We start from the raw sequence: 23,413 nt of genomic DNA on the forward strand, positions 1-23,413 counted from the left end.
GCGCTGCGGGCCGCCCTGCCTGGTAGCCGCGGCGAGTACCTGCGCCAGGGGCTGGCGACCGCACCTGTGGGGGCTGTTCCCAGGGCTGGAAGCTTGCCCGAACTAGACTTTGAAGCGGGGTCAAGTTGGCCTCGATTAGCAATAAGTTCATCAAGAATAAGCTTTGCTCTCCAAAGCCTAGACAATAAGCAGAACATCCTGGACCGCAGACGAGAGTGTCTGGGATTGTGTTGAGGATGAGTTATCTGACAACCTGGCAAAGCGACTATTTGATTAACTTGGCAGTGAAACTAACTTTTGAGTGTCCTGACAGTGAACTACCTTCATTATAATACTGAAGAGCACACCCGCAGGTCAAGAAGCCCCTGCCCAGGTTCAGACCCTTCCCCTGAGCTCGCGGAGCAGTAGAAGCGTTACGTAAGCCATCTCGGAATTGTATGTTAATCACTAACAAATCAGTATCTCACAGGCATCTTTGGAAAAGTCTTAACCTCTGATTTTGGTGTATAAAAGCACGAAACCTGCCATTGGGGTGCTTGATTTGTGGAGAATTCCTCAGGCTTTTCCACATCCAGGCCTGAATAAATACAATATTTCTCCTCAGCGTGTTAAGATCAGGTTCCTGCACGCTGGGCACCAACCTGCATTTCAGATACCACCACCGCCACGGCCCCCTCCTGCCCCGGGGAGCTGGGCTGGGCAACAGCCCGTCCCGCTGCACGAGGCTGCCGGGCTGTGGGGGGTTCCGTGGGGCAGCAGCGGCCACCAGCCCGGGCCGCGGGGCACAGGCCGTGGGGGGGCACAGGCCCAGGGCGGTCCCGCTGTGCAGCCCCAGCAGCGGTGGGAAGGAAGGGAGCGCTCCGCCTTCAGGCCCGGGCCCAGGCACAGGCCTTGGCCTGGGGCAGGTCTGTTCCCCCGAGGCTGGCAGCAGAGCCCGGCCGGCCACGGGCCGCGCGGACGGCCTCACGCCTTCCGCCGTGCCCGGCACTGCAGGCCGAGCCCGCTGGGGCTGCAGTAGTAATAAAAACAGCAACGTGTTAAAAGTAACCTGTAGCCTCACCATGATGTTTTAGGAAAGCCCAAACCTCTTTTTGCTGTGAAGTAAGAAAGCCTTGACTGGGTGAACCAAGTCAGTGTATCGCCAAACATAAAAGGCATTTGAAGTGGGGTGAGCAAATCCAGCCGGCGCTGCTCAACCCTGGCGCTCGCGGCCTGGCCCTGGCACTGCTCATGGACGAGGCCCCCGGCCCCGGCCCCGGCCCCCGGCCCCGGCGGGACTGCGGCCAGCCGAGGGCAGAGCACGGCTCCTGCCTGCAAGCATCGCCCCAGTGACGGGATGGACGGGAACAGCTGACACAGCCAGCTGTAATGGTGGTTGGGAAACGTCGTAATTACCAAAGGACAATAAATATTGATTTTATAAATGCCTATTTGCATCTAGTTTATTGTAAACATTAAACTATCAGGCAACAATTTTGCCTGGTTGCTTTTTTCTTTATCTTAAGCCAGCAAACTTTTAAACAAGCCCAACAAAACTATGAGAACAAACGGGCCAAATTTGAGGGAAGAGATTCACCTAACAACAATTTCTGATTTTTGAGGTCTCATCCGCCCTCAGTGAATACCCCAAGGACTACATTTTTTTCATAATGCAGATCCTAGTATGATAAATAAAGCCAATCAAGTATCTGCTATAGATTTATGCACTTTTTTTAAAAAATAAACTCTCATTACCCACTGAACAATTTGAGTAGGAGACAGACGGAAATTTAAGAGCTAAAACAGCATTATTTCTTATCATTTAACTATTGCAGAGAAATCTTATAATCTACCATAGGAAAATAGAAACTTGGCCATAAATTACCCTGTCCAGGCTTGCAACCTCAGCACAAAGTACATGTGAGCAGTCTCTTAACTCATCAGAGTCTCAGAGGTAATATGCAAGTTAAGGCTACATTAACATTACTTATGAATATAAAATGTAATAAATTAATGCTTTGGGGAAAAAATACCATTTCCCCTGTTTGCCTCAACCTCTTGAAGCCTCTGTATTCTGTGCCACCAGTGGCAGCCTGCAAAGTATCCCACATCATTGCTTCATCTCAGCTAATTAGAGTTTACCTTCTGCAGATTACAACATGGGATTAATATTAAGCAACAGAAGTCCTGCTCACCACCAGCCTGATCCTGAAAAGTGCTGAGCATCGTACAGGGGAATTTTAATATAGCACTTCCTCATAAGTAGGCTAAAAATTTAATAACTTCTATTTACAAGAATAAATTATTGTACATTTTTAATAGCTCCAGGATTGGGAAGGGTTTTCAATTTCTTCCCATAAATCAGACCCCAAAGGAATCATTGTGTTCGCTAAAGCAGATGTAAGAATCGGCAAAATCTTTGGGAAACGCTTGTGACACTGCAGGGCAAGTACATGGTTGTTAACTACAAAAGACAGTGTAATTTTAAAACGTTCAGCAAGTCAAAACCTAGAGGAGGCACCGCTCTGCTGTTGTGATACAAACAGACTTTACACCCTGACACGTTACCGACGTGCCCAAACTGCGCCTAATTCTGCTGCTGTTAACCCTGTTACTGGAGTGCCTGGTGGGTCGGGGCCTGGCTCTGCTGGGCACCACGTTCCTGGCTGAGGGACGGTGCCAGCAAATTCAGGCTGAGTTCTAGATGCCAGAGATTCCAAATGCTGATAATCTCCTCTAGCATCAGGGGATACGCTCACCCTGCAGACACTGGGGTCTGGGCCGACGGCAGTCGGACAGGTCTGCGTAGCAGACAAGAGGGACAGTCGGTAGCAGAGGTGTGGTATTCACGTGGACAGTGGGATGTATATAATGTGCCTTCCCCATCTTTTAAAAACTCGTCATGACAGCGAGGCTGCTTGAAGGTTAAATAATTCAAAGTTTTCAACAAAATATCTCTGTGGTGTTTGTAGCCTGCGGCAGGGATGGTGATCCGGATCAGGCAGCGCAGATCTGGCAGGGCTGCAGGCCCCTCTCGTTGCAAGCCGGACATCGGAGAGCCCTGTAGGACTCTTTGAATCTGTTTGCCAGCATTGAAAACTTGCTTCCGTGGCACAGTGAGCAAGGAGCAGAGCCTGAGCCTTTACAGTGGGAACAACCATGTTGAGCATCTCCTTCCTGAAAGAGACAGTGCAAACAGTCTGTTACTGGCCATCACACACCTGGTCAGGAATGTACTTGAAAGAGGGAAATCCTGTCTTCTGGTCTTTTAAGTAACTGTTGCTCCTGACATGCCACTCTGCCAATAATATTCTCTACAGCAAGATCTTCAAGAAAAACATTCCCATATATTTGGGGACAATTTGTGGATACCTCTAGAAAATGAGAAGTTAATGGGACTGGGCTGGCAACACAATACTTTGAAATTCATCTTTCTCCTTCTGCAAAGGTCCGCATAGCTCCAGCCATGTTCCTGTCGTTTCTTAACACATCCATCTTCTCAGCTCTGTATCCTCAGTTGTGAGCCATGCTTCATTTCCTCAAGAATTTCTCCTCACCCTCTCCCGCCCTGAATCCCTCAGCACCGACATGCACAGCTTCTTTCAAGCTGTCCCTTGTGCCTGCAACTCTCTCTCAGGGTGCCAGACAAATCCCATCTTAAAATTCAGTGCTTCCACAGAGCCCAGAAGTGATTAAACATCTGCATCAGAAAGGATGTAGCACGGCGTAGGTTCGTTCTTTTGATGTGAGGTTCAGAGTCCTGCATCACTCCTGTGCAGCGCTTCTATTCTACATGGCACTACAGAACAAGGTTTTAACTAAGATACAGGGAGTTGGTGCCAGATCTGCTTCATCCTGGTGCCTGCTTATGAATTTGACAGTCCAAGTTAATTGACTTCTCAGAAGAATAACCTGCCTGTGGTTTGGTCATCTTTAAATAAATGTTCATAATGCCAGTGTATAGGAAGTCCAACATTATTCTAAAAAATATAGTTTTAGGACCTTCAAGTTTTACTTTTTGTTCCCAGACATCAAGGAGAACAGGAGTACTGAGTTCTTCCGAGGTTAACAGATCTCTCTGGAACAATGCCTTACGAGAGCTGTTGTCCCTCCCCAAAGCACGCTCCTCCCGCGAGGGCGGCTGGAGGAAGGCAGCCAGGCCCCTTAGGGAGGCCCTTGTCGACACACATTCCCCCGGCCCCACGAGGGGTTTTTTGATGGCTCATATAGGTGTCTGCCTGTAGATGGGATGGGTCTTGGGTTTTATGTTAAAGCCCTTTTTCTGAAAATCACATTTATTCAAAACTGACAAAGGCCAAAATTTCTACTTAATTTCTTGGGGCTGTTTTCAGTCTTCATGGGCTCTTTTTGCAAGTGAGCCACAGGCAAGGCTCATAGTTGCAGAAGGACCAAGGTCACCTGCACTCAGCACAGGTCTGCCTCAGATCTCCAAAACTGTAATTCTTCATATTTGCCCTGCATGGCAACATTACGTTTTGTGGGATCAAATTATGGTCAGACTAATTGGGACTGACCAACAAAGACTAACCCGTGAGAAAACAAGTGAAAGGCACAATCTTATTTCAGCCGATATTAAAATTTTAGCCTCGGGCAGTCTCAACCACAGAGCAGCTGTGTTTAGCCTTGTCAGGCTGGAGAAACTCCGGCCTGATCTTATTCCACCGGGAGATGGTGACGAAGGATGGACCTAAGCCAAGAGACAATGTCAGGGATCTCCAGGGGAAGAACTGAGTGGGAGACACGAGCATCTGGAAACAGAACAGCTGTCCCCAGAGCGCAAACGGCAGTGCAGCACTGCTCAGTTATCTCCCGGGGGGAAAGAGGAACAAAGTGATGCTTTTAATCCAAATTTAGTTAAGTGCCAGATACAGGCATAGATGAGGCTTGGGTGGGAATACTCAGCGGTCTCACCAGGGCTGTAGGACCCAAAAGCCGTAAGGGAGAAAAAAAAAAATTTCCATTTTCTCTTACCTGCACATACTGGTTGCAGGCAACCTTTTTTTCCACATCTTTTCTATGTCCACCACCAAATCTCTCTTTCTTTTCCCGGTATACGAAGGCCCAGTCACTTACTCCCTCAGTCTGGATGATTCTCCTCATGAGCTCTTTCTGGTCCATTGGCGCACGGATGATTTTCAGGTTATTGGTGTAGATGACGATCTTGCCAAAATCTAGAATTGGGGAAGCCTGAAGAAGAATTTCATCAGTGTCTCACCTGTATAAATGCACTCTACAACCACTGATGGTCCCCGGGCTTCCGGCAGACCATCCCCTCCGGCGATGCCTCGGCAGCGCCGCCAGCCCCTCGCCAGCAGCCAGAGCACAGGATGGGATCAGACCAAGGCTTTGGCTCAGACCTTAGGAGCCTCACTTAATACCGTGTTCCGGATGGGGAAAGTTTTCCTGGGATATAAATTCCCATTACAGCCCATATGCATGAAAAAAATAGGCAGAATTCTAAGAGCAGTGGTGTTGGCATATACGGAAAAGTGAACCCTGCACTGGGGCCTGACCTACATTTCTTTGAAGGTTGAGTAGCTGGAGGGGTGTGCGGTACAGAGGGGTTTCCATTTTTTGGGGTCAGAAGTGGGAATCCCCCATGATGGTGATGTATTCTGCGGCCTTTGATGGGGTTTTTTCAGATTTAAAGGAAAGCTTTTCTCTGTAATTTATTAATGCTGGCAAAAGGGTCAGATGATAAAGAACCCTCGTTATCTAATGCTAAGTTGTGTTCCTGACAGTGAGGAGGCAGCCTAAAGAACCATCTCTGGGCACACTTGAATTTGTATTCTTTTCTGGTGATCCTAGAGCTAAGCTCGGTATGGTCAAACATTTCTCGGAAAGCAGCGTTTTGCTTACCTGGGCCCTTTGTGCTAGGTATCATATGGCAGTAGTTACCGTACCTATTGTTTTACACACTCTTCATATTTCGCTCTGTGCGAGTATCTGTGTCAGGAAGCGATGCAAAGGGAGACGTTCTCCTAAGAAAACCCCCTCCAGAGTCACATCAGCTGACACGGGGTGGCTGGTGGCTCTCCCGGCAGTTGGGCACCAGCGGGGCTGCGGGGAGGAGCGGGGAGGGGGCGCCCGGTGAGCACAGGTGGCTTTGAAAGCCTCGTCTTTGTTACACAGACACAGTGTCTCCAAATACCAAATGCGTGTTGACACCAAACAAAGCTGGTGCTGGATAGCGTGATGAGCTGATAGCGTATTTATGGCGAGGGAGACCAGGGAGTGGAGATGAGCGTTACCCAGGAATGCAGAACAAATTAATGGTATGGATAAGATCACATTAGTGCTCTGTCTTTAGGCAGGAGAGATTCATCGTGGTTTGGTATTTTCAGTTAAACTAGATGCCCAGTTTATCAACTAAATATAGTTCAAATACCAGCCATCTGGGTTTCCCACACGCAGCTTTGATTAGCACCAAGAATTAATAGACTTTTAATGTATTCAAGCAAGGTCATAAAAAGCGTTTTATCCTTTATAAAGCACTTCAGCCTCTTTAGCTGTGTAAGTGCCAGAGCGACATCCCTTACTTACCCAAAGACCACAGCGGATGGCAACACAACTTCCTTTATCTCGCAGCATTGGGCTTACTTGAGTGACCACACTTCTCTGTGGAGACAGACCCAATCCTTGACCTCCCTGCAAGCAGCCGGGGCAGCACAGGGCTGGGGGGTGTGCGGGGGGCACCGGACAAGGGGCTGACTCGCTCGCTGACACTAACTGCTCTGCTGTTCGCTCTGAGCCGAGGGAAGGAGCCGCCGCCCGGGGAAAGGCCCGACACCGCTTCAGAGGCAGCTGCGTGCACAGCACCCTCCTTCAGAGCACCTCTCCCCTGAGCAGGCTCCCCGCGAGCCTCGCAGCCCTGCTGATCACACCAGGGTAACTCTCCTCTCCCGGCTGCGTCAGCGATCATGCCGAACCGCCACCACTGTTACACCGATCGCTCAGTCGCTGCGGCTAGACTTGATAAAACCAAACAGCAGCGACAGATACATAAATCTAATTCGACAGGGTAAGAAAATGAACATCATCCCTGTGTATTAGTCAATTTAACATATTTTACACATGTACCGGCTTTTTATTAGGACAGAAGAGACACTTCTATATCAATGACATTAATTATATGTTAACGATATACCCAGTGAAACCAAGCTGGGATTTTCAAAGTAGCCGAAGGGGAATTCTGACTTGCCAGGGGATGCGGATGCCTCGCGCGAAGGCTCACGCTGCCAGTGGCACTAACCTTTTTGCAAGGTGAAGTCATGCAACTTCAATGTTCTAAACAGAACTAGTTAAGATAATATCCACCTTACACTTGACTGCTTTAGATTCATTAGGATTACTGTGTATAGATACTGATATATATGGAAATGTCCCATCTTGCTCTACAGAACAGACAGATGCAAATCATCCCAGTGAGAAGAGGGAGCACTGCTAGCAGATGCTGTTCACTTGCTGACTGTGCTGCTGCCAAACACGCGGATCCTGCCATTTGCAGAGTAAGCAGAACACAGAATTTGTGGGATAAAGGCTGAAGACTTACAGTAACCCTTTTAAAATCCTGGATTGACAAAACTGAGTTTTATCTGAGTGAGGTTTCCAGTTTGAGACTCCTGTTACCATATTACTATAAAAAAAGGTTTAGTCTGAAGTTGGTTTCACAACAGTTTGACGGCCCTAGGCTGGACATTACTTACCCTGCAGGGGCTGTCGCTGGCCTGGTAGTCACCGAGGAGAGGCGAGTTACTGGTGAGACTGTATTTCTTATCCTCTTTGAATATGCTGATCCGCTGGGCAGTCAGCTTGGCTGGCAAGTAAAACCTGTTTTCTGGCATTTCCCCAGCCCCACAGAAATGGTCCCCTGGCTCGAAGCTGTGGCGGAGAGAACGCCGAGAGTGCTCTTTGGCCGGGGGCTCGAGTTCCTGCCCATCTTCATAGACTTGCTTTAACACTCGACCACTGTAAGACGATGATATTTTGAACCTCACTTTGCGGGGCCTTCCCTCATGCCGCTGATTGAGTTTCTTCTGGTGTTCATCCATTATTAGGATTTCAAGCTGCAGGTCCTGGAGATCAACTCCAAGAGCTTTGGGTCCAAAAGAAACTCTCCCCAGCTTCCCCCAGCCACACAATGTATAATTCAAGGTTTCTAGTAGTTCCTCTCATCTTACAGCAAAACTGACACCACTGTATTAAATATTGATAGATATTCGCAAAGAGAAAATATCAATGGTAGTGAAATATAAGGCAGGTTGGTGACTAGTGGATGGGCTGCCTTGCCGCAGGAGGGAAGGAGGTAACGCGGGGAGGATAGGATTAAATAGGAAACTCTGCCCATGTTCTGAAACCATGGAAATGTTTCTGCTACGTGCTGTGATAAGAACTACCCCAAATACACCATCCCAGCAGCTTTTCACAATTTTCTGACAAGGTGAGAAGTTAAAAAGACAAGTTCACAGCAAAAGCAATCCAGCTTCACAAATAGCAAATGTGAATAATTCCTCTTCCATTCTTGCGCTGAAACCCTGAGAGTACAAAGCTCCGCTTCATTTTAATCCAAATGTCTTCTTCTACAGGTTGGTGGAGATCTAATTAAGATTCTCCCTCTCTTTAGCTTTCAATCCCTATTTGTAATTCTTGCTGCCTTTCAGGGCCTTTTGACCGTTCTGGGTTTCCTTTTCATTTTTAAAAGTCAGTCCCCTCCTGAGAGCCAGCAGGGCCCGATCCTCTGCTCGCTGCAGTCCCTTGCAGGGCTCAAGGAGCACAGAAAGTGCAGCTGTTCCCATTCTGCTGTTTTCTTTTCCCAGAGGCAGAGCAGAGGCTTGCAGAGGTGCAGAGCAGAGGGGGCCGGGGCCCCGCGTCGCCCTGGGGGAGCCGTCGGCGTTCAGCAGGTCTCTGCTTCGCGCGCGGCAGCTCCGCAGGGTGCTGGCCACAGCCGCCCTGGCTCGGCGCCCGGCTGAGGGACCCCGATCCCTCCACCACACAAACCTCCTCCCCCCGGCGGCGAGGCTGACCCGAGTTACCTTCCCGTGAGAGCCGTCGGTAGAGATCTCTGCCAGTTACCCAAAGCTGGTACCTCACTGCCCTGTGCTTTGCCACTGCCGGAGTGGGGGTTGCTCACTGTGCCCCCGGGCTTCCCTTCGGGGGATAAAAACAAAGAGCATGTTTAGTACAAACTGCATCAACAGGGTAACTGCTGCCTGGGTATCAAATATCTCCTGATAACCTACTGCTCTCAAGTACACACAACGGGAGGTAAAATCTCTCTTCCTTCAAGTTCCAAGATTTCAGTAAATTTCCACTATTAAAAGCAGTTTCACAGAGTGGGACTTAAACTAAGCTTTCTGCCTACATCCCACCAAGGCTACCTGCTTTTAATTCAAGGCCAGCGCTTTTAAAGCTTAATATTCTCAACACATTAATTCACTATGTTTATTAAAAGTTTGTTGATGAAATACTAGGAGGACAGTTTAGAGGGCTGTATGGTAATGATACACAACACAGACCTTCCAACCAACCAAAGAGTCTTCACGCACCAAAAGCGGTTTCTGTCGTGACAGACGTTGCTCGTGCAGGTTCCTTGGGCTGCTGGAAGCCTCTTCATAAGTACACATAAAAGATGTGTATTCCACCAAGGGAACATGCATGAACACGCCTGGGTAAACATGCAGCCACGGATACGCCCTTTTCCTTTCCAAAACACTATTATAATGTTCATGTCAGTCTCCCATCCTATCTCAAACAGGAGGATCTCGCATTATAAGAAAACTTTCATTTGCATGAATCAAACTCGGCTCTCACTGTGTTTACTTGAGAAGCCTGACCCACCCCTTTCTCCTGTAAGTCTTGTGTGAATCAGGCCTCAGTGTTTCTGCTTTTTCAAAGGTACACCAGCGGTCTTGACACAAATCACACTTTGTAAGATACCTTAATTGGAGTTCATTTTCTTTTGATTAAGGGAACAATCAAACAGGAAACAGTTCAAAGCAGCAATGAGAGAACACAGCGCGAGCACCACTGCCCCGACCTGCGCTTGCGAGACGAGCAAAGCGACTTCCCATCCTTACAGTTACTTACAGGTGCTGTCAAAGCACACAACATCTACCCTGGCCCTGTAATGTTCACGTGAGAACATCCCATCCTCTGCGCTACCACCGGCTGGATTTGCTGCTCGTGCCACCAGCCCGTGGCTGCCGGCACAGGGCCTCGGCCAGGGTGAAATCCAGGCTCGTGCAGAGGCACAAAGCCCCACAGCCCCTCGCTCCCCGTGTGAGGCGAGGCTGGCACGCAGAGGCTGCTGTCCCGCCTTGCTGCAGAGAGACGCCTCACTCCAACACGTGCACACTGCTTTCTGCGTCCCTGCACAGATACATCGTGCAAAGAGAAGATTTCTGAACAGCCTTTCTGCATGGCTTAGGCGTTCAGAACAACTCAGGCCAACCTTTCCCCATTAAATACCCCAGACAGGGACTTTCCAGGTGGTGTTTTATGAGGCCGTCTCCAAATCTGGGCCTGAGTCACTCACACCGAGGAGCACGGCCGAGGACGGAGGGGCTGCGGGGAGCTCGATGCTGCCCGCTACAGCCCTGCCAGCACGGCAGCACCACGCTGCCCTCGTGCCAGCGTGGGGTTGTTTCCCGCAGCTAGCACAATCGTTCTGCATTCAACAGTGAAATCGTTACGTTTCATCATCTAGATCGCCACCGCACTATCTTTTACTTCAGACTCTGCTCCCCTGTATTTTAATGACATCCGTCTTTCAAGCAGGGGCCTCTCTCCATCCTCCTCCCCACGCCAGGAAATGTGAAGCGATGGTTGGAAGCGTGCTGGAGGCTTTGTGGAACAAAGAGAGACAGTCCTTGCCCTAAGGAGTGTTACATGTTGGTTTAGATCTATTGCAACAAAGTCGGGTATGTGCAAAGAAGGGCAGAAAGAAAAGCCGTAGTGAACTCGACTGTAAGGCTTTGAAGGCAAGTTTCCGCCTGCAAGTTTTGCTGAAAAATGTTTTGCTGTGTTTTGCTTCCTTAGAGCAAACACTACAGCCCTTCTCACGAAAGCACGGGGCAGGCAATGAATCAGGACGCGTTACGGTTTCAGCTGCAGCAATGCCCAGACGCCTCAGTCCTGCCCCACTGCTCACATTATTCTGAGCACGCACAGATTCTTAAAGCGAGGTCTGTGGGCAGATGCTGAAGAGACAAAAAAAGGGCCTGAGCCAGCATTAGGGCCACAAAGAAGGGCTAGAGGTCATGGATAAGAGGGCAGGTCAGAGAGGAAGGAGGCGAAGCAGCAAGGTAGAAGCTTGAAAGCAAAGACACAGGCATTAAACTTGCTGCAGTGTGGGAGTAGCAGGCAGAAAGGTTCAGATCAGCAGGTCAGGAAGAAAATTTAAAGGAGATAATTTAAAGAAGTTGGAGCAGGCTCTGTGTGCGCTGAGGCCAGCAAGTAAAAGCAGGAGCAAAAAGATTCTGCATGGAGTCACAGAGCAGCCTGCTGCTAACCTAAGGAAAAGGTTTGGGTATGCCCTAGGAACAGCTCGCCAGCACTCAGACACCTCTCGGATGCACGAAGAGAGAGAAGGGAAGGAGTCACTCGTTGTGAGACTTAATGGACCAGACACAGGGCGAGGTGACTCGACCTGCCCAAGGGACGGGGCGTTTTACCCGCAGACGTAACGCTCCCAGGAGGCCGCGCTGCCCACGGGAGCCCCGCACCCCACACTGTGCCGCCGCAGAGGCGCGATGAAGGGAGCAGCTGAGACCAGACTAATTCACCCACCAGCCTGAGGAAGACTTCGGTGAGGCTGCTGCCGGAATGCAGCTCTTGTTTCTTTATCTGCAGAGGAAACCTCCCAGTACAGGGTGTGGGATTAGACTGGGACCAGAAGGAGCACGTACTGCATCTGTCCCGTCGCAGGCTCAGGCCGGGGGTCATCACGCTGCCCGCGTCCCTGACTCCGTCTGTCCAACACCCTCCTGTGTGAAACACGCCTGCTGCAGCCAGGCTGCCAATCCAGCAAACGGGAGCGTGCCATTGATTTAAAGAATCATATTTCACCCCTCCTCTTTCTGTTCAGTGCTACCATGACACATGTATTTGCATCAAAGAAAGTTACAGTAATAGCAAAGTACAGCAATTCTGAGGGAAGTGGCAAAAAGGACAGGACCAGACCAGTCCTTTGCTACGGAAGAGAAGAATTCTCCCTTTCGGCACGCCTTAAATGTGTTTCAGAAATAAAATCCTACGTTCCCATGTAACAGGGATAACGCAACACCCTCCCTGCTGAGCCGTGCGATTGCCATCTTTTCATTTCAGGTGCTGAACTTCTTCCCAGCGCTCGGGCTGGATTGCCACCTTGGTCAGACAAGCTCTGTACTTGAAAGGGTTGCCCGAAGCGCTCCTCAGACCCAAGATTTTCCCTCCAGATCAGCGGAGAGAACTGCCATCGCTGCAAACAGCAAGCACCAGCTGCCCCGTCTCATCCTCGCCTGGTCCCAGGCAGAGCGTGTCAGCCCAGCGTGGCCGCCCTGCGCTGCGGAGCTGACCAGGACACAAGAACACGGGCAGAGATGCGGGTGTGGACATGAGGCCTGCCAGACCATAACCTCAGGCCTCTGCTCACCCACAGCACCAGGAGATACCGGCATCTGCAGCTAGAAGCTTACCTTAGTAAATAAATGTATTCTGCACCTTTCTGCTCTGTATCTTCCCATTCAGCAGCAGCAAGTCTTAGCTAAGACCGTGTTACACGGGTGGCCTCACAAACAGTCTACGTGAGACAAGCCCAGCAAAGGTCTGCTTCTAGCTGTCTGTTCAGCTCTGCAGCCAGCTCGTACATTTGTGGTCTCTTATCGGACATTCAACATCACATCATTTTCTAAATGAACCATTTCAAAAGCCTGCAGAATTTTCTCAGTACGCGTTGCCCCAGCCAGATCCGACTGACCACGCAGGCGGCGTGGTGCTCGGTGCTGGCTGTGTAATTCCGTGATTCGGTTTGGGATCAGCAGGGTGGGGGTGACCCCAAGGGGTCCTGATCCAACCTCCTGCTCCAAGCAGGCTGGTCAGCGCCCGCTCTTCCTGCAGATACGCGCAGCAGCGGATCTCTTTAATATCGTTAGCAGAAAATAGGCACAAAAGAGCAGCACACATGAACTGAAATGGGTGGTACCAGCGCAAGCAGCACTGAAACTAATTACGCTAACAACACGATTTCAAAATCAGGGAAAACACTGCAAGCTGCAAGCTTTGCTCGGCCTTGGAGGTGAGTGTGGGCTCTACCGTTCAGATCAGGAGGCGCCCGGCTTTGTCTCCCCTCGGAGACGGTCAGCACCCTGACCTGCGCTGAGGTCCACAGCCATCTTCATCCTCTGCCAGAGACTTACGTAAAAATCCTCGAGGCAAGGGGCAGGCAACTTGTTCCTGCTGTGAAATACAGGGGCAGGCACAGATCCTGCTGCAATTCCGAGGAGCGGAAGCCGAGGGACATGTGCTGCTCCCGCGGAGGGTCGGGGGGTGCCGCCCCAGTGCTCCCACTCCCCTCTGGGCCCCAGAGCTGCCCATTCACAGGCCAAGGAGCATCACTGGGCAATCGAGTGCCAATCACTCGCCACCAGCCCGCGGGGAGCACCCCCTGCCATGGCCCTTCTTAAGCCTCTTTCATCCTGCATCCAAAGTTCTTGTTACAGAGGGCTGAGATCTGCCGTCAGTACAGCCGGTACAGGCTGAGGGGCTGGGACGCAGCAGAAGCCACTGGTGGTGCGGTAAAAATGAGTCGACTGATGCACGTACAGCGGCTCAAGAAAGCCTGATCTCGTATGGATTTAGCTCATGGTTGGATTCTCTGATGCCTGTTAAGATGCAAACATCCTCTCTTGTTTGGAGCACACTTAATATCTCCCGTGGGGAGTTGTGAGCATCTAATTAGATTTGAAATAAGGTGTGAAGTTGCGTTGCATCATCTGCCTTCATGAAGGGGATAACGAGGTTCCTTTCTCTTGTGCTCAGCCTCCTGTTTTCACAAAAGTCACAGGATATTTAAAATTCTTGATTCTTTCACTCTCCACTGAATGGGATTCACAAGTTACAAGGGTGTACAGACACGGAGCTACATGTACACACCTTCACGTGCACTGCGAGTCTGTGAGACTCCCATTTTTCTAGGAAACCAAGCTAGGAGGGTTTCCTTTCGCTGGCTGCTGTCTCGCCTCACACGCAAGGCAGGGCCCGCCGTGCATTCCTGGCGGCTGAAGTCAGCGGGAGTGGAGGCCGCCCGGCACCTCCAGGAGCAGGCAGGCGCCCTGATGAAAGCCGGCTCACTGCGCACCCACCTTAGCCCTGGAGACTCTTACATGGGCAGGTAAGAGTCCTGAGTAAGCATAAAAATCTTGAAGTCACAAAGGAACAAAAACCAGGAAAAAGTGCTTCAAAGAGGGAAATTCCCAAGGGTTGAGTTTTACCTATGGAGGCAAACCTCCCTCGGCAATTCCCGAGCACAACAGCGCAGCCCGAACCCGGAGCTCAGCAGAGCCGGGCACAGCCCAGCGCCGGGCTGGAGGGGAGCGGCAGCGCCCGGCCGAGCAGCCCCGCTGGTCGGTGCCGTGGGGGGGACGCGGCCCCCAGACGCCGCCAGAACGGGAACCGGCTCCCCCCGCTGCGCTCCCCAGCAGCCAGGCCCTGCCCCGAGCCCTCGGCAGCCCGGAGCTGTCGGGGGAGCGAACTCGGCCTGCCAGCCCCAGAGCTCCCGCCGCCAAGCGAACGGCCGGGGCGATGCTGGCGCACCCGGGAAGCAGAGCCCGTGTGCGGCCCCGCCACGCTGCCGCCCCGCACCACGACCCTGCCCCGGCGGCACTGAAGGCGATGCATCCCTGCAAGCGGGGCTGGAGCTCGCATCTGTGTTTAATTAGGTAGCTGAAGCCTGGTATTTTCTGTGGTCAGACCTGTGTGAAAAGCAGCTGAGAAGAGCTCAGAGCAGCTTTCAGAGGCCTGTTAAGTGGTGCTCAGGTCTACTGCTACATGGAAACCCTCATTTCTTCTTGTCTTAAAAAATGAAAACTGCATTCCCGCAGATTCAGCCCTCATTGGGCAAATCCCAGTGAAGCAGGATTTAGTTCTTGGTGTTCTGTGGCTCTTCACCGCACCGCAGGGAGAAAAGGCTGAACGTGCCAGCGAGCAGAGCGAGCCGAAGCCGCAGCAGGAGCTGGAGCAGAGGCTGGCAGCAGCCACCCCTGCAGCCCGGCCGGGCGTCGTGCCGGGGCACCCGGGGCACTGGCTGCCGGAGGGGCCACGGTCCCGCAGGCAGCGTAAGGCCCAAACTGGGGTTACCTGAGCGGGGGCTGCCCAGCGCCCTCCCCTCCCTGGGAGACAACTCCCGCCGCAGCCCACCCAGCAGCCTGCCCAAAGGCTCTGCTCTCCTCCCGCCGAAGCCCCATCACCCACCTGAGCTCTGACCTCGCAGAGGTGCCGAACCCTGGGCTGGATCTGGCCCAAAATCTCACAGGCCTGGTGTCAGCTTTAACCACCTCCATTCCCCTCGGGCTGCCCTGGTGCAGAGACCTGGCAGCAGCAGGAGGAGGAGGAGGAGGAGGTGGGGGTCTGGGTGACCTCCCCGGGTGCAGGGAGGACAGTGCCTGTCCACTCGCTCTGCTCGGCCCAGCTCCATCACCGGCTACTTCTAATGACACTTCAACAAACACATAACAACCTGTCTTAAGGAAAATCGATGCATAAATTTCATTTAAAAATACTTCTCTATTTCTGGGTAGGCACCACTCTGCTCCAGCTACTTCAGAATCAGCTGGAGCCTTCACATTACCCAACAGCAAGACAGCACAAGGCTGTTATGGGCAAAATACAGCATTCAACTCTCTGCGAGATTAATAAACAGCTCTCTAAACCACTCTTCTTACATAAGCATAGATGGCTTCTCAGCGCTCGGCTTTTATCCACCAGCTGATGCATGCCTCGCCAAGGGGAAAAGGGGGAAAACAGATTTAATACCCAGCTGCCGGTGGGTTTGTCCCTGCTGTGTGCCCCACCTGAGCTCGAGGAGCGGGGTGCTGGGAGCGGGGAGGTGGAGGCCGCCGCCTGCCCAGCCAGGACACAGTGGGGGGGACCAAGTGTTGGTTTGAGAGATGGAAAATTTTAGGGAGGCTTTTGCTCTGCTGGCTGCGGGTCCCCATGCTGTGCACATCCCTGCAGATCCACGCTGGCCTAATTATGTCTTCAAGCAAACGCGAGGTATTTACTAACTGCGCAGGCTTCTCTAAATTAGCATTAGCCCGCATGTACCAAACCCACCGCGGCAGCTGCGTGCGGCCACGCTGCGCGGTCCGCAGGGGAGCCGGGCGGCACCGCGAGGGACCCCGTCCCGGGGGTCAGCGCTCCCCTTCGCGGGCCCTCGGGGTCCAGAGGCACAGGCAGGTCCTGCCATTCGCCTCCCCTCAGCAGCAACACCGGGCGTTGTGTTTGTGGGTGGGTAGGAGGACAAGCTGTTAGCTGCAGATCTATAATCTGTAGCAGCTTGTAAGAGGCACCCCCTCTCCCTGCCCTCCCGGTGCTAAAAACAGCCTGAAAGGTCCCTCTTCCCCAGAGGAGGCGGCGTGTGGCATCCACTCGCGAGATGCAGAGTAGCAGCAGCTTTTTATAACCCCCAGGAAGCGCTGCCGTGCCCCTGCCCTCTCCCAGCACACGCACTCCCCGTCCACGGCTGCAGCCGTAGGTGATTTTGCCGCAGCCCGGTGTCCCCGCGGCGCTCGCGGGGGGCACAGGGTACCCAACAGCCGCAGGGTGGGATGAAGGATGAGGCAAGGAGGATGGTCCAGAGCACTCGAGGTCACCGAGAGAAGCTCCTCTCGCTTGCTCACACTATTCTCCATTGTTATTTCCAGCAGAGAGCCCGGAGGGACCAGAGACACGAGCCACCCCCCTGCCGATGGGGGCTTCTCGGGAGCCACGTGTGAAACAAGTGGCGTTTCCCATTTCTGGTGGCAATGCCTTATCTCCTGGCCACTCCGCCCAGGGCCACAGGAAGAGCAAAGGAATTCGTTCTCCTGTTGTAAGGATGCACCCCGGCATGTCTGGCCATGAGCCAGGCAGAGCTGGCTGCCGAGGTTATTCGATGTAGGCTCCCTTCCCCGCTTGGCCCCTGACTGCTTTTATGACCTTGAAGAGTCACCCCACCTCTGTTTTTCCCCCTCTTTAAACGCAGGTAATTATATCGGACTTCACGGAGCTCTTTGTGATCTAAAGGTATTAAATGCAAATCTTGTTTCTATGTTGGGGTCTCAACCAACAGTACTGGCAATAGCCAAGTGTTAAAATATGTGAAATTCAAAGCCACTAAAAGGCAGTACTGTTCCCACCAGTGTCTTTACGTGTCGGAATCTCACAGCCACCAGCTGGTGGTCAAAGCGGGAAGAGGAGCTGCTCACGCTCAGGAAATCTGTCTGATTTGCTCCCAGAGAAACCAAGCGGAGAAAGGTTTGGAGCGAGGTGGTGGGAGAGACGAGGCTCTCACACAGCCCTCGCCGTGACAGCCTGGACAAAACAAACCTCACGCTTCTCACCACGGCCCATCTCGCCAAGCACCTCGGAGCTGGCAGCGAGGAACCGCCGCAAGCCCCCGGTGCTCTCAGGAGCGAGGGCGCGCTGTGCGCTGGTGACAGCCAGCCCTCCCCGGGGCAGCACACGGACGGGCCCCTGGGCACCCTCCGCCCGTCCCCAGGCTCGCGGGGCCGCAGGCGGGTTTGGGATCCACTCAAGCTCCGTTCTGAGTCGAGTCGGGGGGGGGAAGCCAAAGGACGCGGCTCCCCAGGGACACACGCGCGCTCACAGCCCCTCGGCACCACGGCGCGGATGGGCGCAGCCGAATAGAACGACTATTTCTGCTCTAAATGTTGTTCCCGTTTCCAGCTCCGTGATAATCCGCTCTGACCGGGAGACTCTCACAACACGCACATCAGCAGTTTCATGCCGTCGGCACAAGGCCCCCTCCCCTGGCCCAGGAGGGCTCCGGCAGACGCGTGGCCGTGCCCGGGCAGGAGCCTTCCGCAGCGTCCTCCAGCCCAGGCACCCCGCTGCATCCAGCCTGCAGTTAATTACAGCATCGGCATCAAACAGAGACGTTTTAAATGAAAGGGAAGGACGAGCAGCTTTCTAGCTCTGCCTTTCTTTTTTAACTCCAATTACGAGACGCATTGCAAGGGAGAGGCAGTGGCGGATAATGAAGTTCAATGGGATGGTGTGAGCACTCAGTGGAGAACCAGGAAAGCCCCACAGCCTGATCCCAAATTGGACATTGATATGCTCTGTGGCCTCCTCTCCGGGTTTCCTCCATGTAAAGTGGGGGTGATGCTTAGCCCGAGGGGCGTTCCACAGATGAATTAGCATTTGGAAAGTTCTTTGAAGATTTAAAGAGTTATATAAATGCTAAGTGCTAGCATCATCTGCTTTTCTATTGCAGCAGAACCCCGAGACTGCAATCAAGATCAGGGCCTCTCCGTAGCAGGCAATTTAGAAACTCCTGGTTGGAGAAAGCCCCCGTCCCTGCCTCGGCGAGGGGCAGCCCAGGAAAGAGGCTGCAGTCGCTGGCAGCTGCAGGGGAAGGGACCCCGGGCAGCTCCTTCCACCAAAGGGGGGTAAGAGCCGCCCCGTGGGGAGCCCGGAGAGTCGCTGCGGCCTCAGGCCGGCCGCCCTGTGGGTGTGGAGCTCCCCGGACCCCCCGGGCCCCCGAGGGTGCTCAGCACCGCGGGGTCCCCCAGCCTGGGCCCTCCCGGGGTGCCCCATGAGGTGGGCGGGTGCTGGGGCAGCTGCCACTGATTTCCCTTGGGAATTCTGCGGGACGGGCACGCCGCAAAATGCACGCGCTCCTCCCCGGTGGTGTCAGTCCCGCCCGGTGTTTTGATAGTACAGCTCGAGCAGACTGGCCTTAAAGTTTAGGAAAAATTGAAGAAGTACTCACAAATCAGATTTGGTCGGAGATTAGCATTCACTGGCGCGCACAGAACCAGCCGGTCAGCTTCACCTCCACTTGTCCACTGCAAGGTACTTCATAATTCTGTTTCCTTTCTAATCAGATGAAAATACAACGTGAGTGTTAATCACAGGGCACAAATAGGGAAGAATATGTAAAAAAGAAAAACAACCTTCAAAACCTTTGTTTTCAATATAGTTTATGTCACACATTGCGTTTAGAAACGCCAGTAGATGAGATGATGTTATTTGCAACATCATTCATTAAAAAGTGTGCACTGTCAGCCAAGCACAAATCAACATATGACAGACTACAAAGAAATACCAAAGTAAAAGGAAACTTGAGATGAAACAGAGTGAGGTCACTGGTTTCTTGCATTATCCTGAAGATGTTTGTCAACATTTTAATTTAGCCAAATGGCCACAATTTAATAAGAAAAAAGAAAAAGAAATAACTTTGTTTTGACAAAATCATGATCTGGGGGGACGAACTTTTGAAAAAACACGTTACCCATTTCCACTCCCTACTTCTGAACGAGTCCTAGGAAAGGGAAGGGACGTACGTGCAGCCCGATGGCATTACTGGAGAGGACCAAGTAGAAAATGTTCCTTCAGATTTACACTCTTCTCCTCCAGTATTTGTACTACTTGTAGACTGTAAACACACAACTGAGATATGGCAGGGGCTGTCAGGAGAAATCTCTTGGATCTTTGCTGCATCTACTGCTCGTTAGGCACCGTCAGTACGTGCAGAGCTGGAGACCAGCGGCAGGAGTTCAGTCGCCCCGGCCCTGCTAACGAACACACGGTGCCGTTTCTCCCCCTTGCCCCGTTGCTGTGGAGTCGAGCACCCGGAGGAGCGAGCGGCTGGAGCGGTCGCCCCCCGGCCGCAGCGCCCGGCACAGGAAGGCGAGGCCTGGTGGGGGCTGCCCGCCCCAGCGCCCCGCGGGGGGACCCCCGGGCCGCCGCCCCGTCTGCGCGGCAGGGCCGTGCAGCGCCCGCAAGCCCGGACCTGACCGCGGTGTGCGCTCCGGTCCCAGGCACCGCGCAGCGCCGGGGGAGCTGAACAGGTTGAGTGACTTCAGGCTGTGGGAGGAATAATCGTCTTGGGTTGCTTCAGAGAGCTGAGGCAGCCAAACCGGGCGAGGATGGCACTGCGGAGTGCCTCGCGTCTCTGCCAGGTACCTCCAGAGTGTTTGTGTTTGAAGGACTTTTTATAGAGCTGCTGTCAAAATGGGTAGAGAATGAGCTTAACTGGGACCGAGCTGAAAAACGAGGCGGCGTGTAGGTGTGCGAGGGATGTGTGCAGCGAGCGGCTGCTTTCAGCCGGCCGAGCACAAACAGGTCCCGTCTGATGTTTATCAGGGACTCTCATCTCCTGAGCTGGTAAATATTTCACTGTCCTGTCAGCTACGAGCCGCGGAGCGGGGAGCGTTACAGGTAACCCTGCGCGGGCTTTCACGCTCTCGCCATCAAGAAGCGGCCGCGGGCCGCGCTGCCCCGGCCGGCGGCGGGTCCGTCTGCCCCGCGAGCAGGACCCGGGGCTCTGCCCCAGCGCTGTCCCCTCGCGCGTACTGAGTCACCCGTGACTCACTTCCAGCTTGGACGTGAGCGCAAAGTATACATTTGCAAATTGGCTGGTGAGGCACTGCTTTGCAATGTAGGTGGGATGTATTACATACTCCAGCAGTCGAGTGCTGCTCTCTTCCCTCCTCCCTCTCTCCGTGCAGGGTAGCTGTCTGCGCCCGGGATTCTGGCGCGTTCCCACGGGCGCAGGGAGGCGTCTCTGCCCGCTGCGGTGGATGTGGCGTGCGGACGGCCCCGGCTCCGCTCCTGACGGAGCTCTGCACTGAAGATGGATGACTTGGCTCTCCTTGACCTCTTGGAGTGCCCGGTGTGCTTTGAAAAGCTCGACGCCACAGCGAAGGTGCTCCCTTGCCAGCACACCTTCTGCAAGCCCTGTCTGCAGAGGATCCTGAAATCCCAGAAGGAGCTCAGGTGCCCCGAGTGCCGGACCCTCGTCCTCTGCAGCATCGAGCAGCTGCCCTCCAACCTGCTCCTCATTCGCCTCCTGGATGGAGTCAGGTGTGGACAAAACGTTACCAGGTTTGGATCGATCCAGAGGTCGGGGGTCCTGTCCTCCCCCGCCTCCATCAGGAGAGTCCCCCGGGGGTTGCAGCTTCATCAGCACCGGCTGGCGACGACTCCCAGGATCCACATGGAAGGGGTAAGGAGGGTCCACGTTCTTTACTCTGTCGGTCCGTAGAAAGCTTTCTTCCTTGTGCCAGGAGCTGTGAAACTTTCCTGTTAGCAGCGCTGCAGAAATGTCTCAAGTAAGAGAGATCATTTTGATTGCAAATCCGGCTGCTACTTCCTTGTGATATTTGACTATTTCGAGTTCATCACAACATTAATTGCATTGACTCTCAGGCTGAGGCAAAATCAGCTTGCCCTTCTCCTTACAAAAACTTGACAGCAGCTGTTTTCAGGAGTTTTCAGGTGCTTCCTGACTTTTGGGGGGCATTTCAGATGTGCCAACTTTCAGGCAATATACTGATTTTTGACTAATAGCAATTAAATCACTAATTGCAAAGCTGTAACTGCTAGAGGTGGAGGAAGGTATTTCCCGTCACTGCCCCTCAGCTTCCCCAGCCACTGAAAAGGAAGGAGAGTGCCTAACGATGCTTCTGTCCCCAGCAAAATACTGTGAGGTTCACTAATGAAAAATATTCAACTTGACTTACTTGCTAACTTTATCTAGGGCTGATTTACAAGGCTAGCTTTAACATTCTAAGTTGTTTCTGTCGATTTCTTTAACAGTGCAATTGAATAACAAGGACATGACATTAGACCTGTTAAAGGAGCTTGGCGCAGGGTGAATTTTGGGCAGAGACTGACTTGTGGCTTCACCTCTCCTGTGTTATATTCCTGGTTTTCCATTTCTCCCACCTGAACTGTTCTTCTGTACAGTGTCTCTACAAACCTTTTCCTAACATTCAAAAGCTTGACTCAAACGGCTGTTAAATCCCAGAGCGTTTTTCAGAATGGCAGAGCCATGAGCTGCCAGGCAGAACAGGACAGGTTTTCCCTCCTGCGTGCCGGGGAGGTACGTACGTGGGGGTGTTGCTGTGGGGCTGTAGCCGACCCCCATGTGCGTACCCCAGGGGGTCTCTGCGGCGCTGATGCCTCGCCTTGGGTGGATCACGCGTCGAACCGCTCGTCTGGCAGAAGCTCCTCTCTCAGGTTTCCCAGGGCCCGTGTGGCAGCGCGGCCCCGAGAGCCCTCCCGGGAGCTCTGCCCGTGGGCAGGCAGGCAGGGACGCGGGCCCGTGTCGGCGGCAGCGCCTGCGCCCGGCGGGCGACGTCTGCTTCTCCCGCTTCTCCGCGGTCAGAAATGAGGCTTTAGCTTGGACGAAACGCAGCCCGGTGCCAGCGACGCCGCTCGGCGGGGCCGGGGCAGGAGGGCGACGCGGCGCAGCCCGGCAGCGGCAGGACAGCAGGGCGGGGCGGGGGCGAGCGCGGTCCCTCGGCGTTTGGCCCCTCCGTGGGCCCGGCCGCGGGTGGCCCTGCTCCGCCGCGTGGCTGCCGGCCCGGGCCAGCTGCAGAGCCGCGGGCAGCGAGGGCCCTCGCCGTGAGCCCGCGCGCAGGGGGGCTGCGGGGAGCTGCGGTGCCGTCCGTGCGAGCGTGAACCGACAGCGACAGTGCTCAGCCACCGCCACTACGGGCGGCATCTCGGCTGCGAATGAGAAGGTTTGGAGTTTCTCCACCTGGAGTCCCCCAGTCCTGGATAAAAAAACCACAAATGCGCTCATCTGGTTTTCTCGCCTCTCACCCGTTTCGCATGTCTTTTACTAGTTCTCAGGGCAGGCAGAAACTTGTTGTTGATATTATGTGATGGCAACATCCACCAGTCAGAGCTCCCAGAAGCGTTTTAAGGGCAAACTCCTGGGAATCGGAGAGCTGGTGAGCGCCGGGCGAGAGGCTGTGGCCACGGGCCGGCTCCCGCAGCGCTGGGACAGCCGCTGACTGCCTGCGCCTCCCGACAAAGGGATGCAAAAACACGTTACACTGAAATGCGCTTAGACTTAATTAGTTAATTAATTATAAAACAGTTTGGAATCCTCGGCTGCAAGGGGAAGAATGCAACGTATTCGTCACGGTTTGGTTTTGGTGGTTTTAAATACATGCAGACGGGACCAGAGGTCCCTCAGCGGCTCCGGGGGGTGCTGGCGCACGCGGACCCCACGACCCGGCCCCCGGCAGCGAGGGCTCCCCTGGAGGCGCCTGTGCGGCGCAGAGGCGAGGCAGCGAGGGGGATGGCTTGTCCTCTCCCTGCGCCGTGAGTCTCCGGGTATTCATCTGAAGTAATCCGGGCGGGCAGAGGCCTCCGAACGGTTTGAACCGCAGAGCAGATGAGTTTGGCCAAGGATCAC

At 53.4% G+C, this 23,413-nt stretch overlaps 2 protein-coding genes across 2 annotated transcripts in view; one reads left to right on the forward strand and one right to left on the reverse strand.

Annotated features, from left to right (window-relative positions):
- Positions 1-1,453: 1,453 nt before the first annotated feature.
- The window catches only part of GRXCR2 (glutaredoxin and cysteine rich domain containing 2), a 68,916-nt gene continuing 46,956 nt past the window's right edge, over positions 1,454-23,413 (reverse strand). Inside the window, exons 15-18 of the mRNA XM_074916500.1 lie at positions 18,971-19,077; positions 7,707-9,147; positions 4,972-5,187; positions 1,454-3,156 (exon numbers count right to left, since the gene is read on the reverse strand). Coding sequence (XP_074772601.1) covers positions 2,977-3,156; positions 4,972-5,187; positions 7,707-8,051 — 741 coding nt within the window. The 5' untranslated portion in view covers positions 8,052-9,147; positions 18,971-19,077 and the 3' untranslated portion in view covers positions 1,454-2,976. The remainder of the gene's footprint in view (positions 3,157-4,971; positions 5,188-7,706; positions 9,148-18,970; positions 19,078-23,413) is intronic.
- SH3RF2 (SH3 domain containing ring finger 2) overlaps positions 20,837-23,413 on the forward strand; it is a 36,168-nt gene continuing 33,591 nt past the window's right edge. The window contains exon 1 of the mRNA XM_074916499.1: positions 20,837-21,208. Coding sequence (XP_074772600.1) covers positions 20,837-21,208 — 372 coding nt within the window. The remainder of the gene's footprint in view (positions 21,209-23,413) is intronic.

This window comes from Athene noctua, chromosome 12 (genome assembly GCF_965140245.1).
Source record: "Athene noctua chromosome 12, bAthNoc1.hap1.1, whole genome shotgun sequence".
Lineage (NCBI taxonomy): Eukaryota > Metazoa > Chordata > Aves > Strigiformes > Strigidae > Athene > Athene noctua.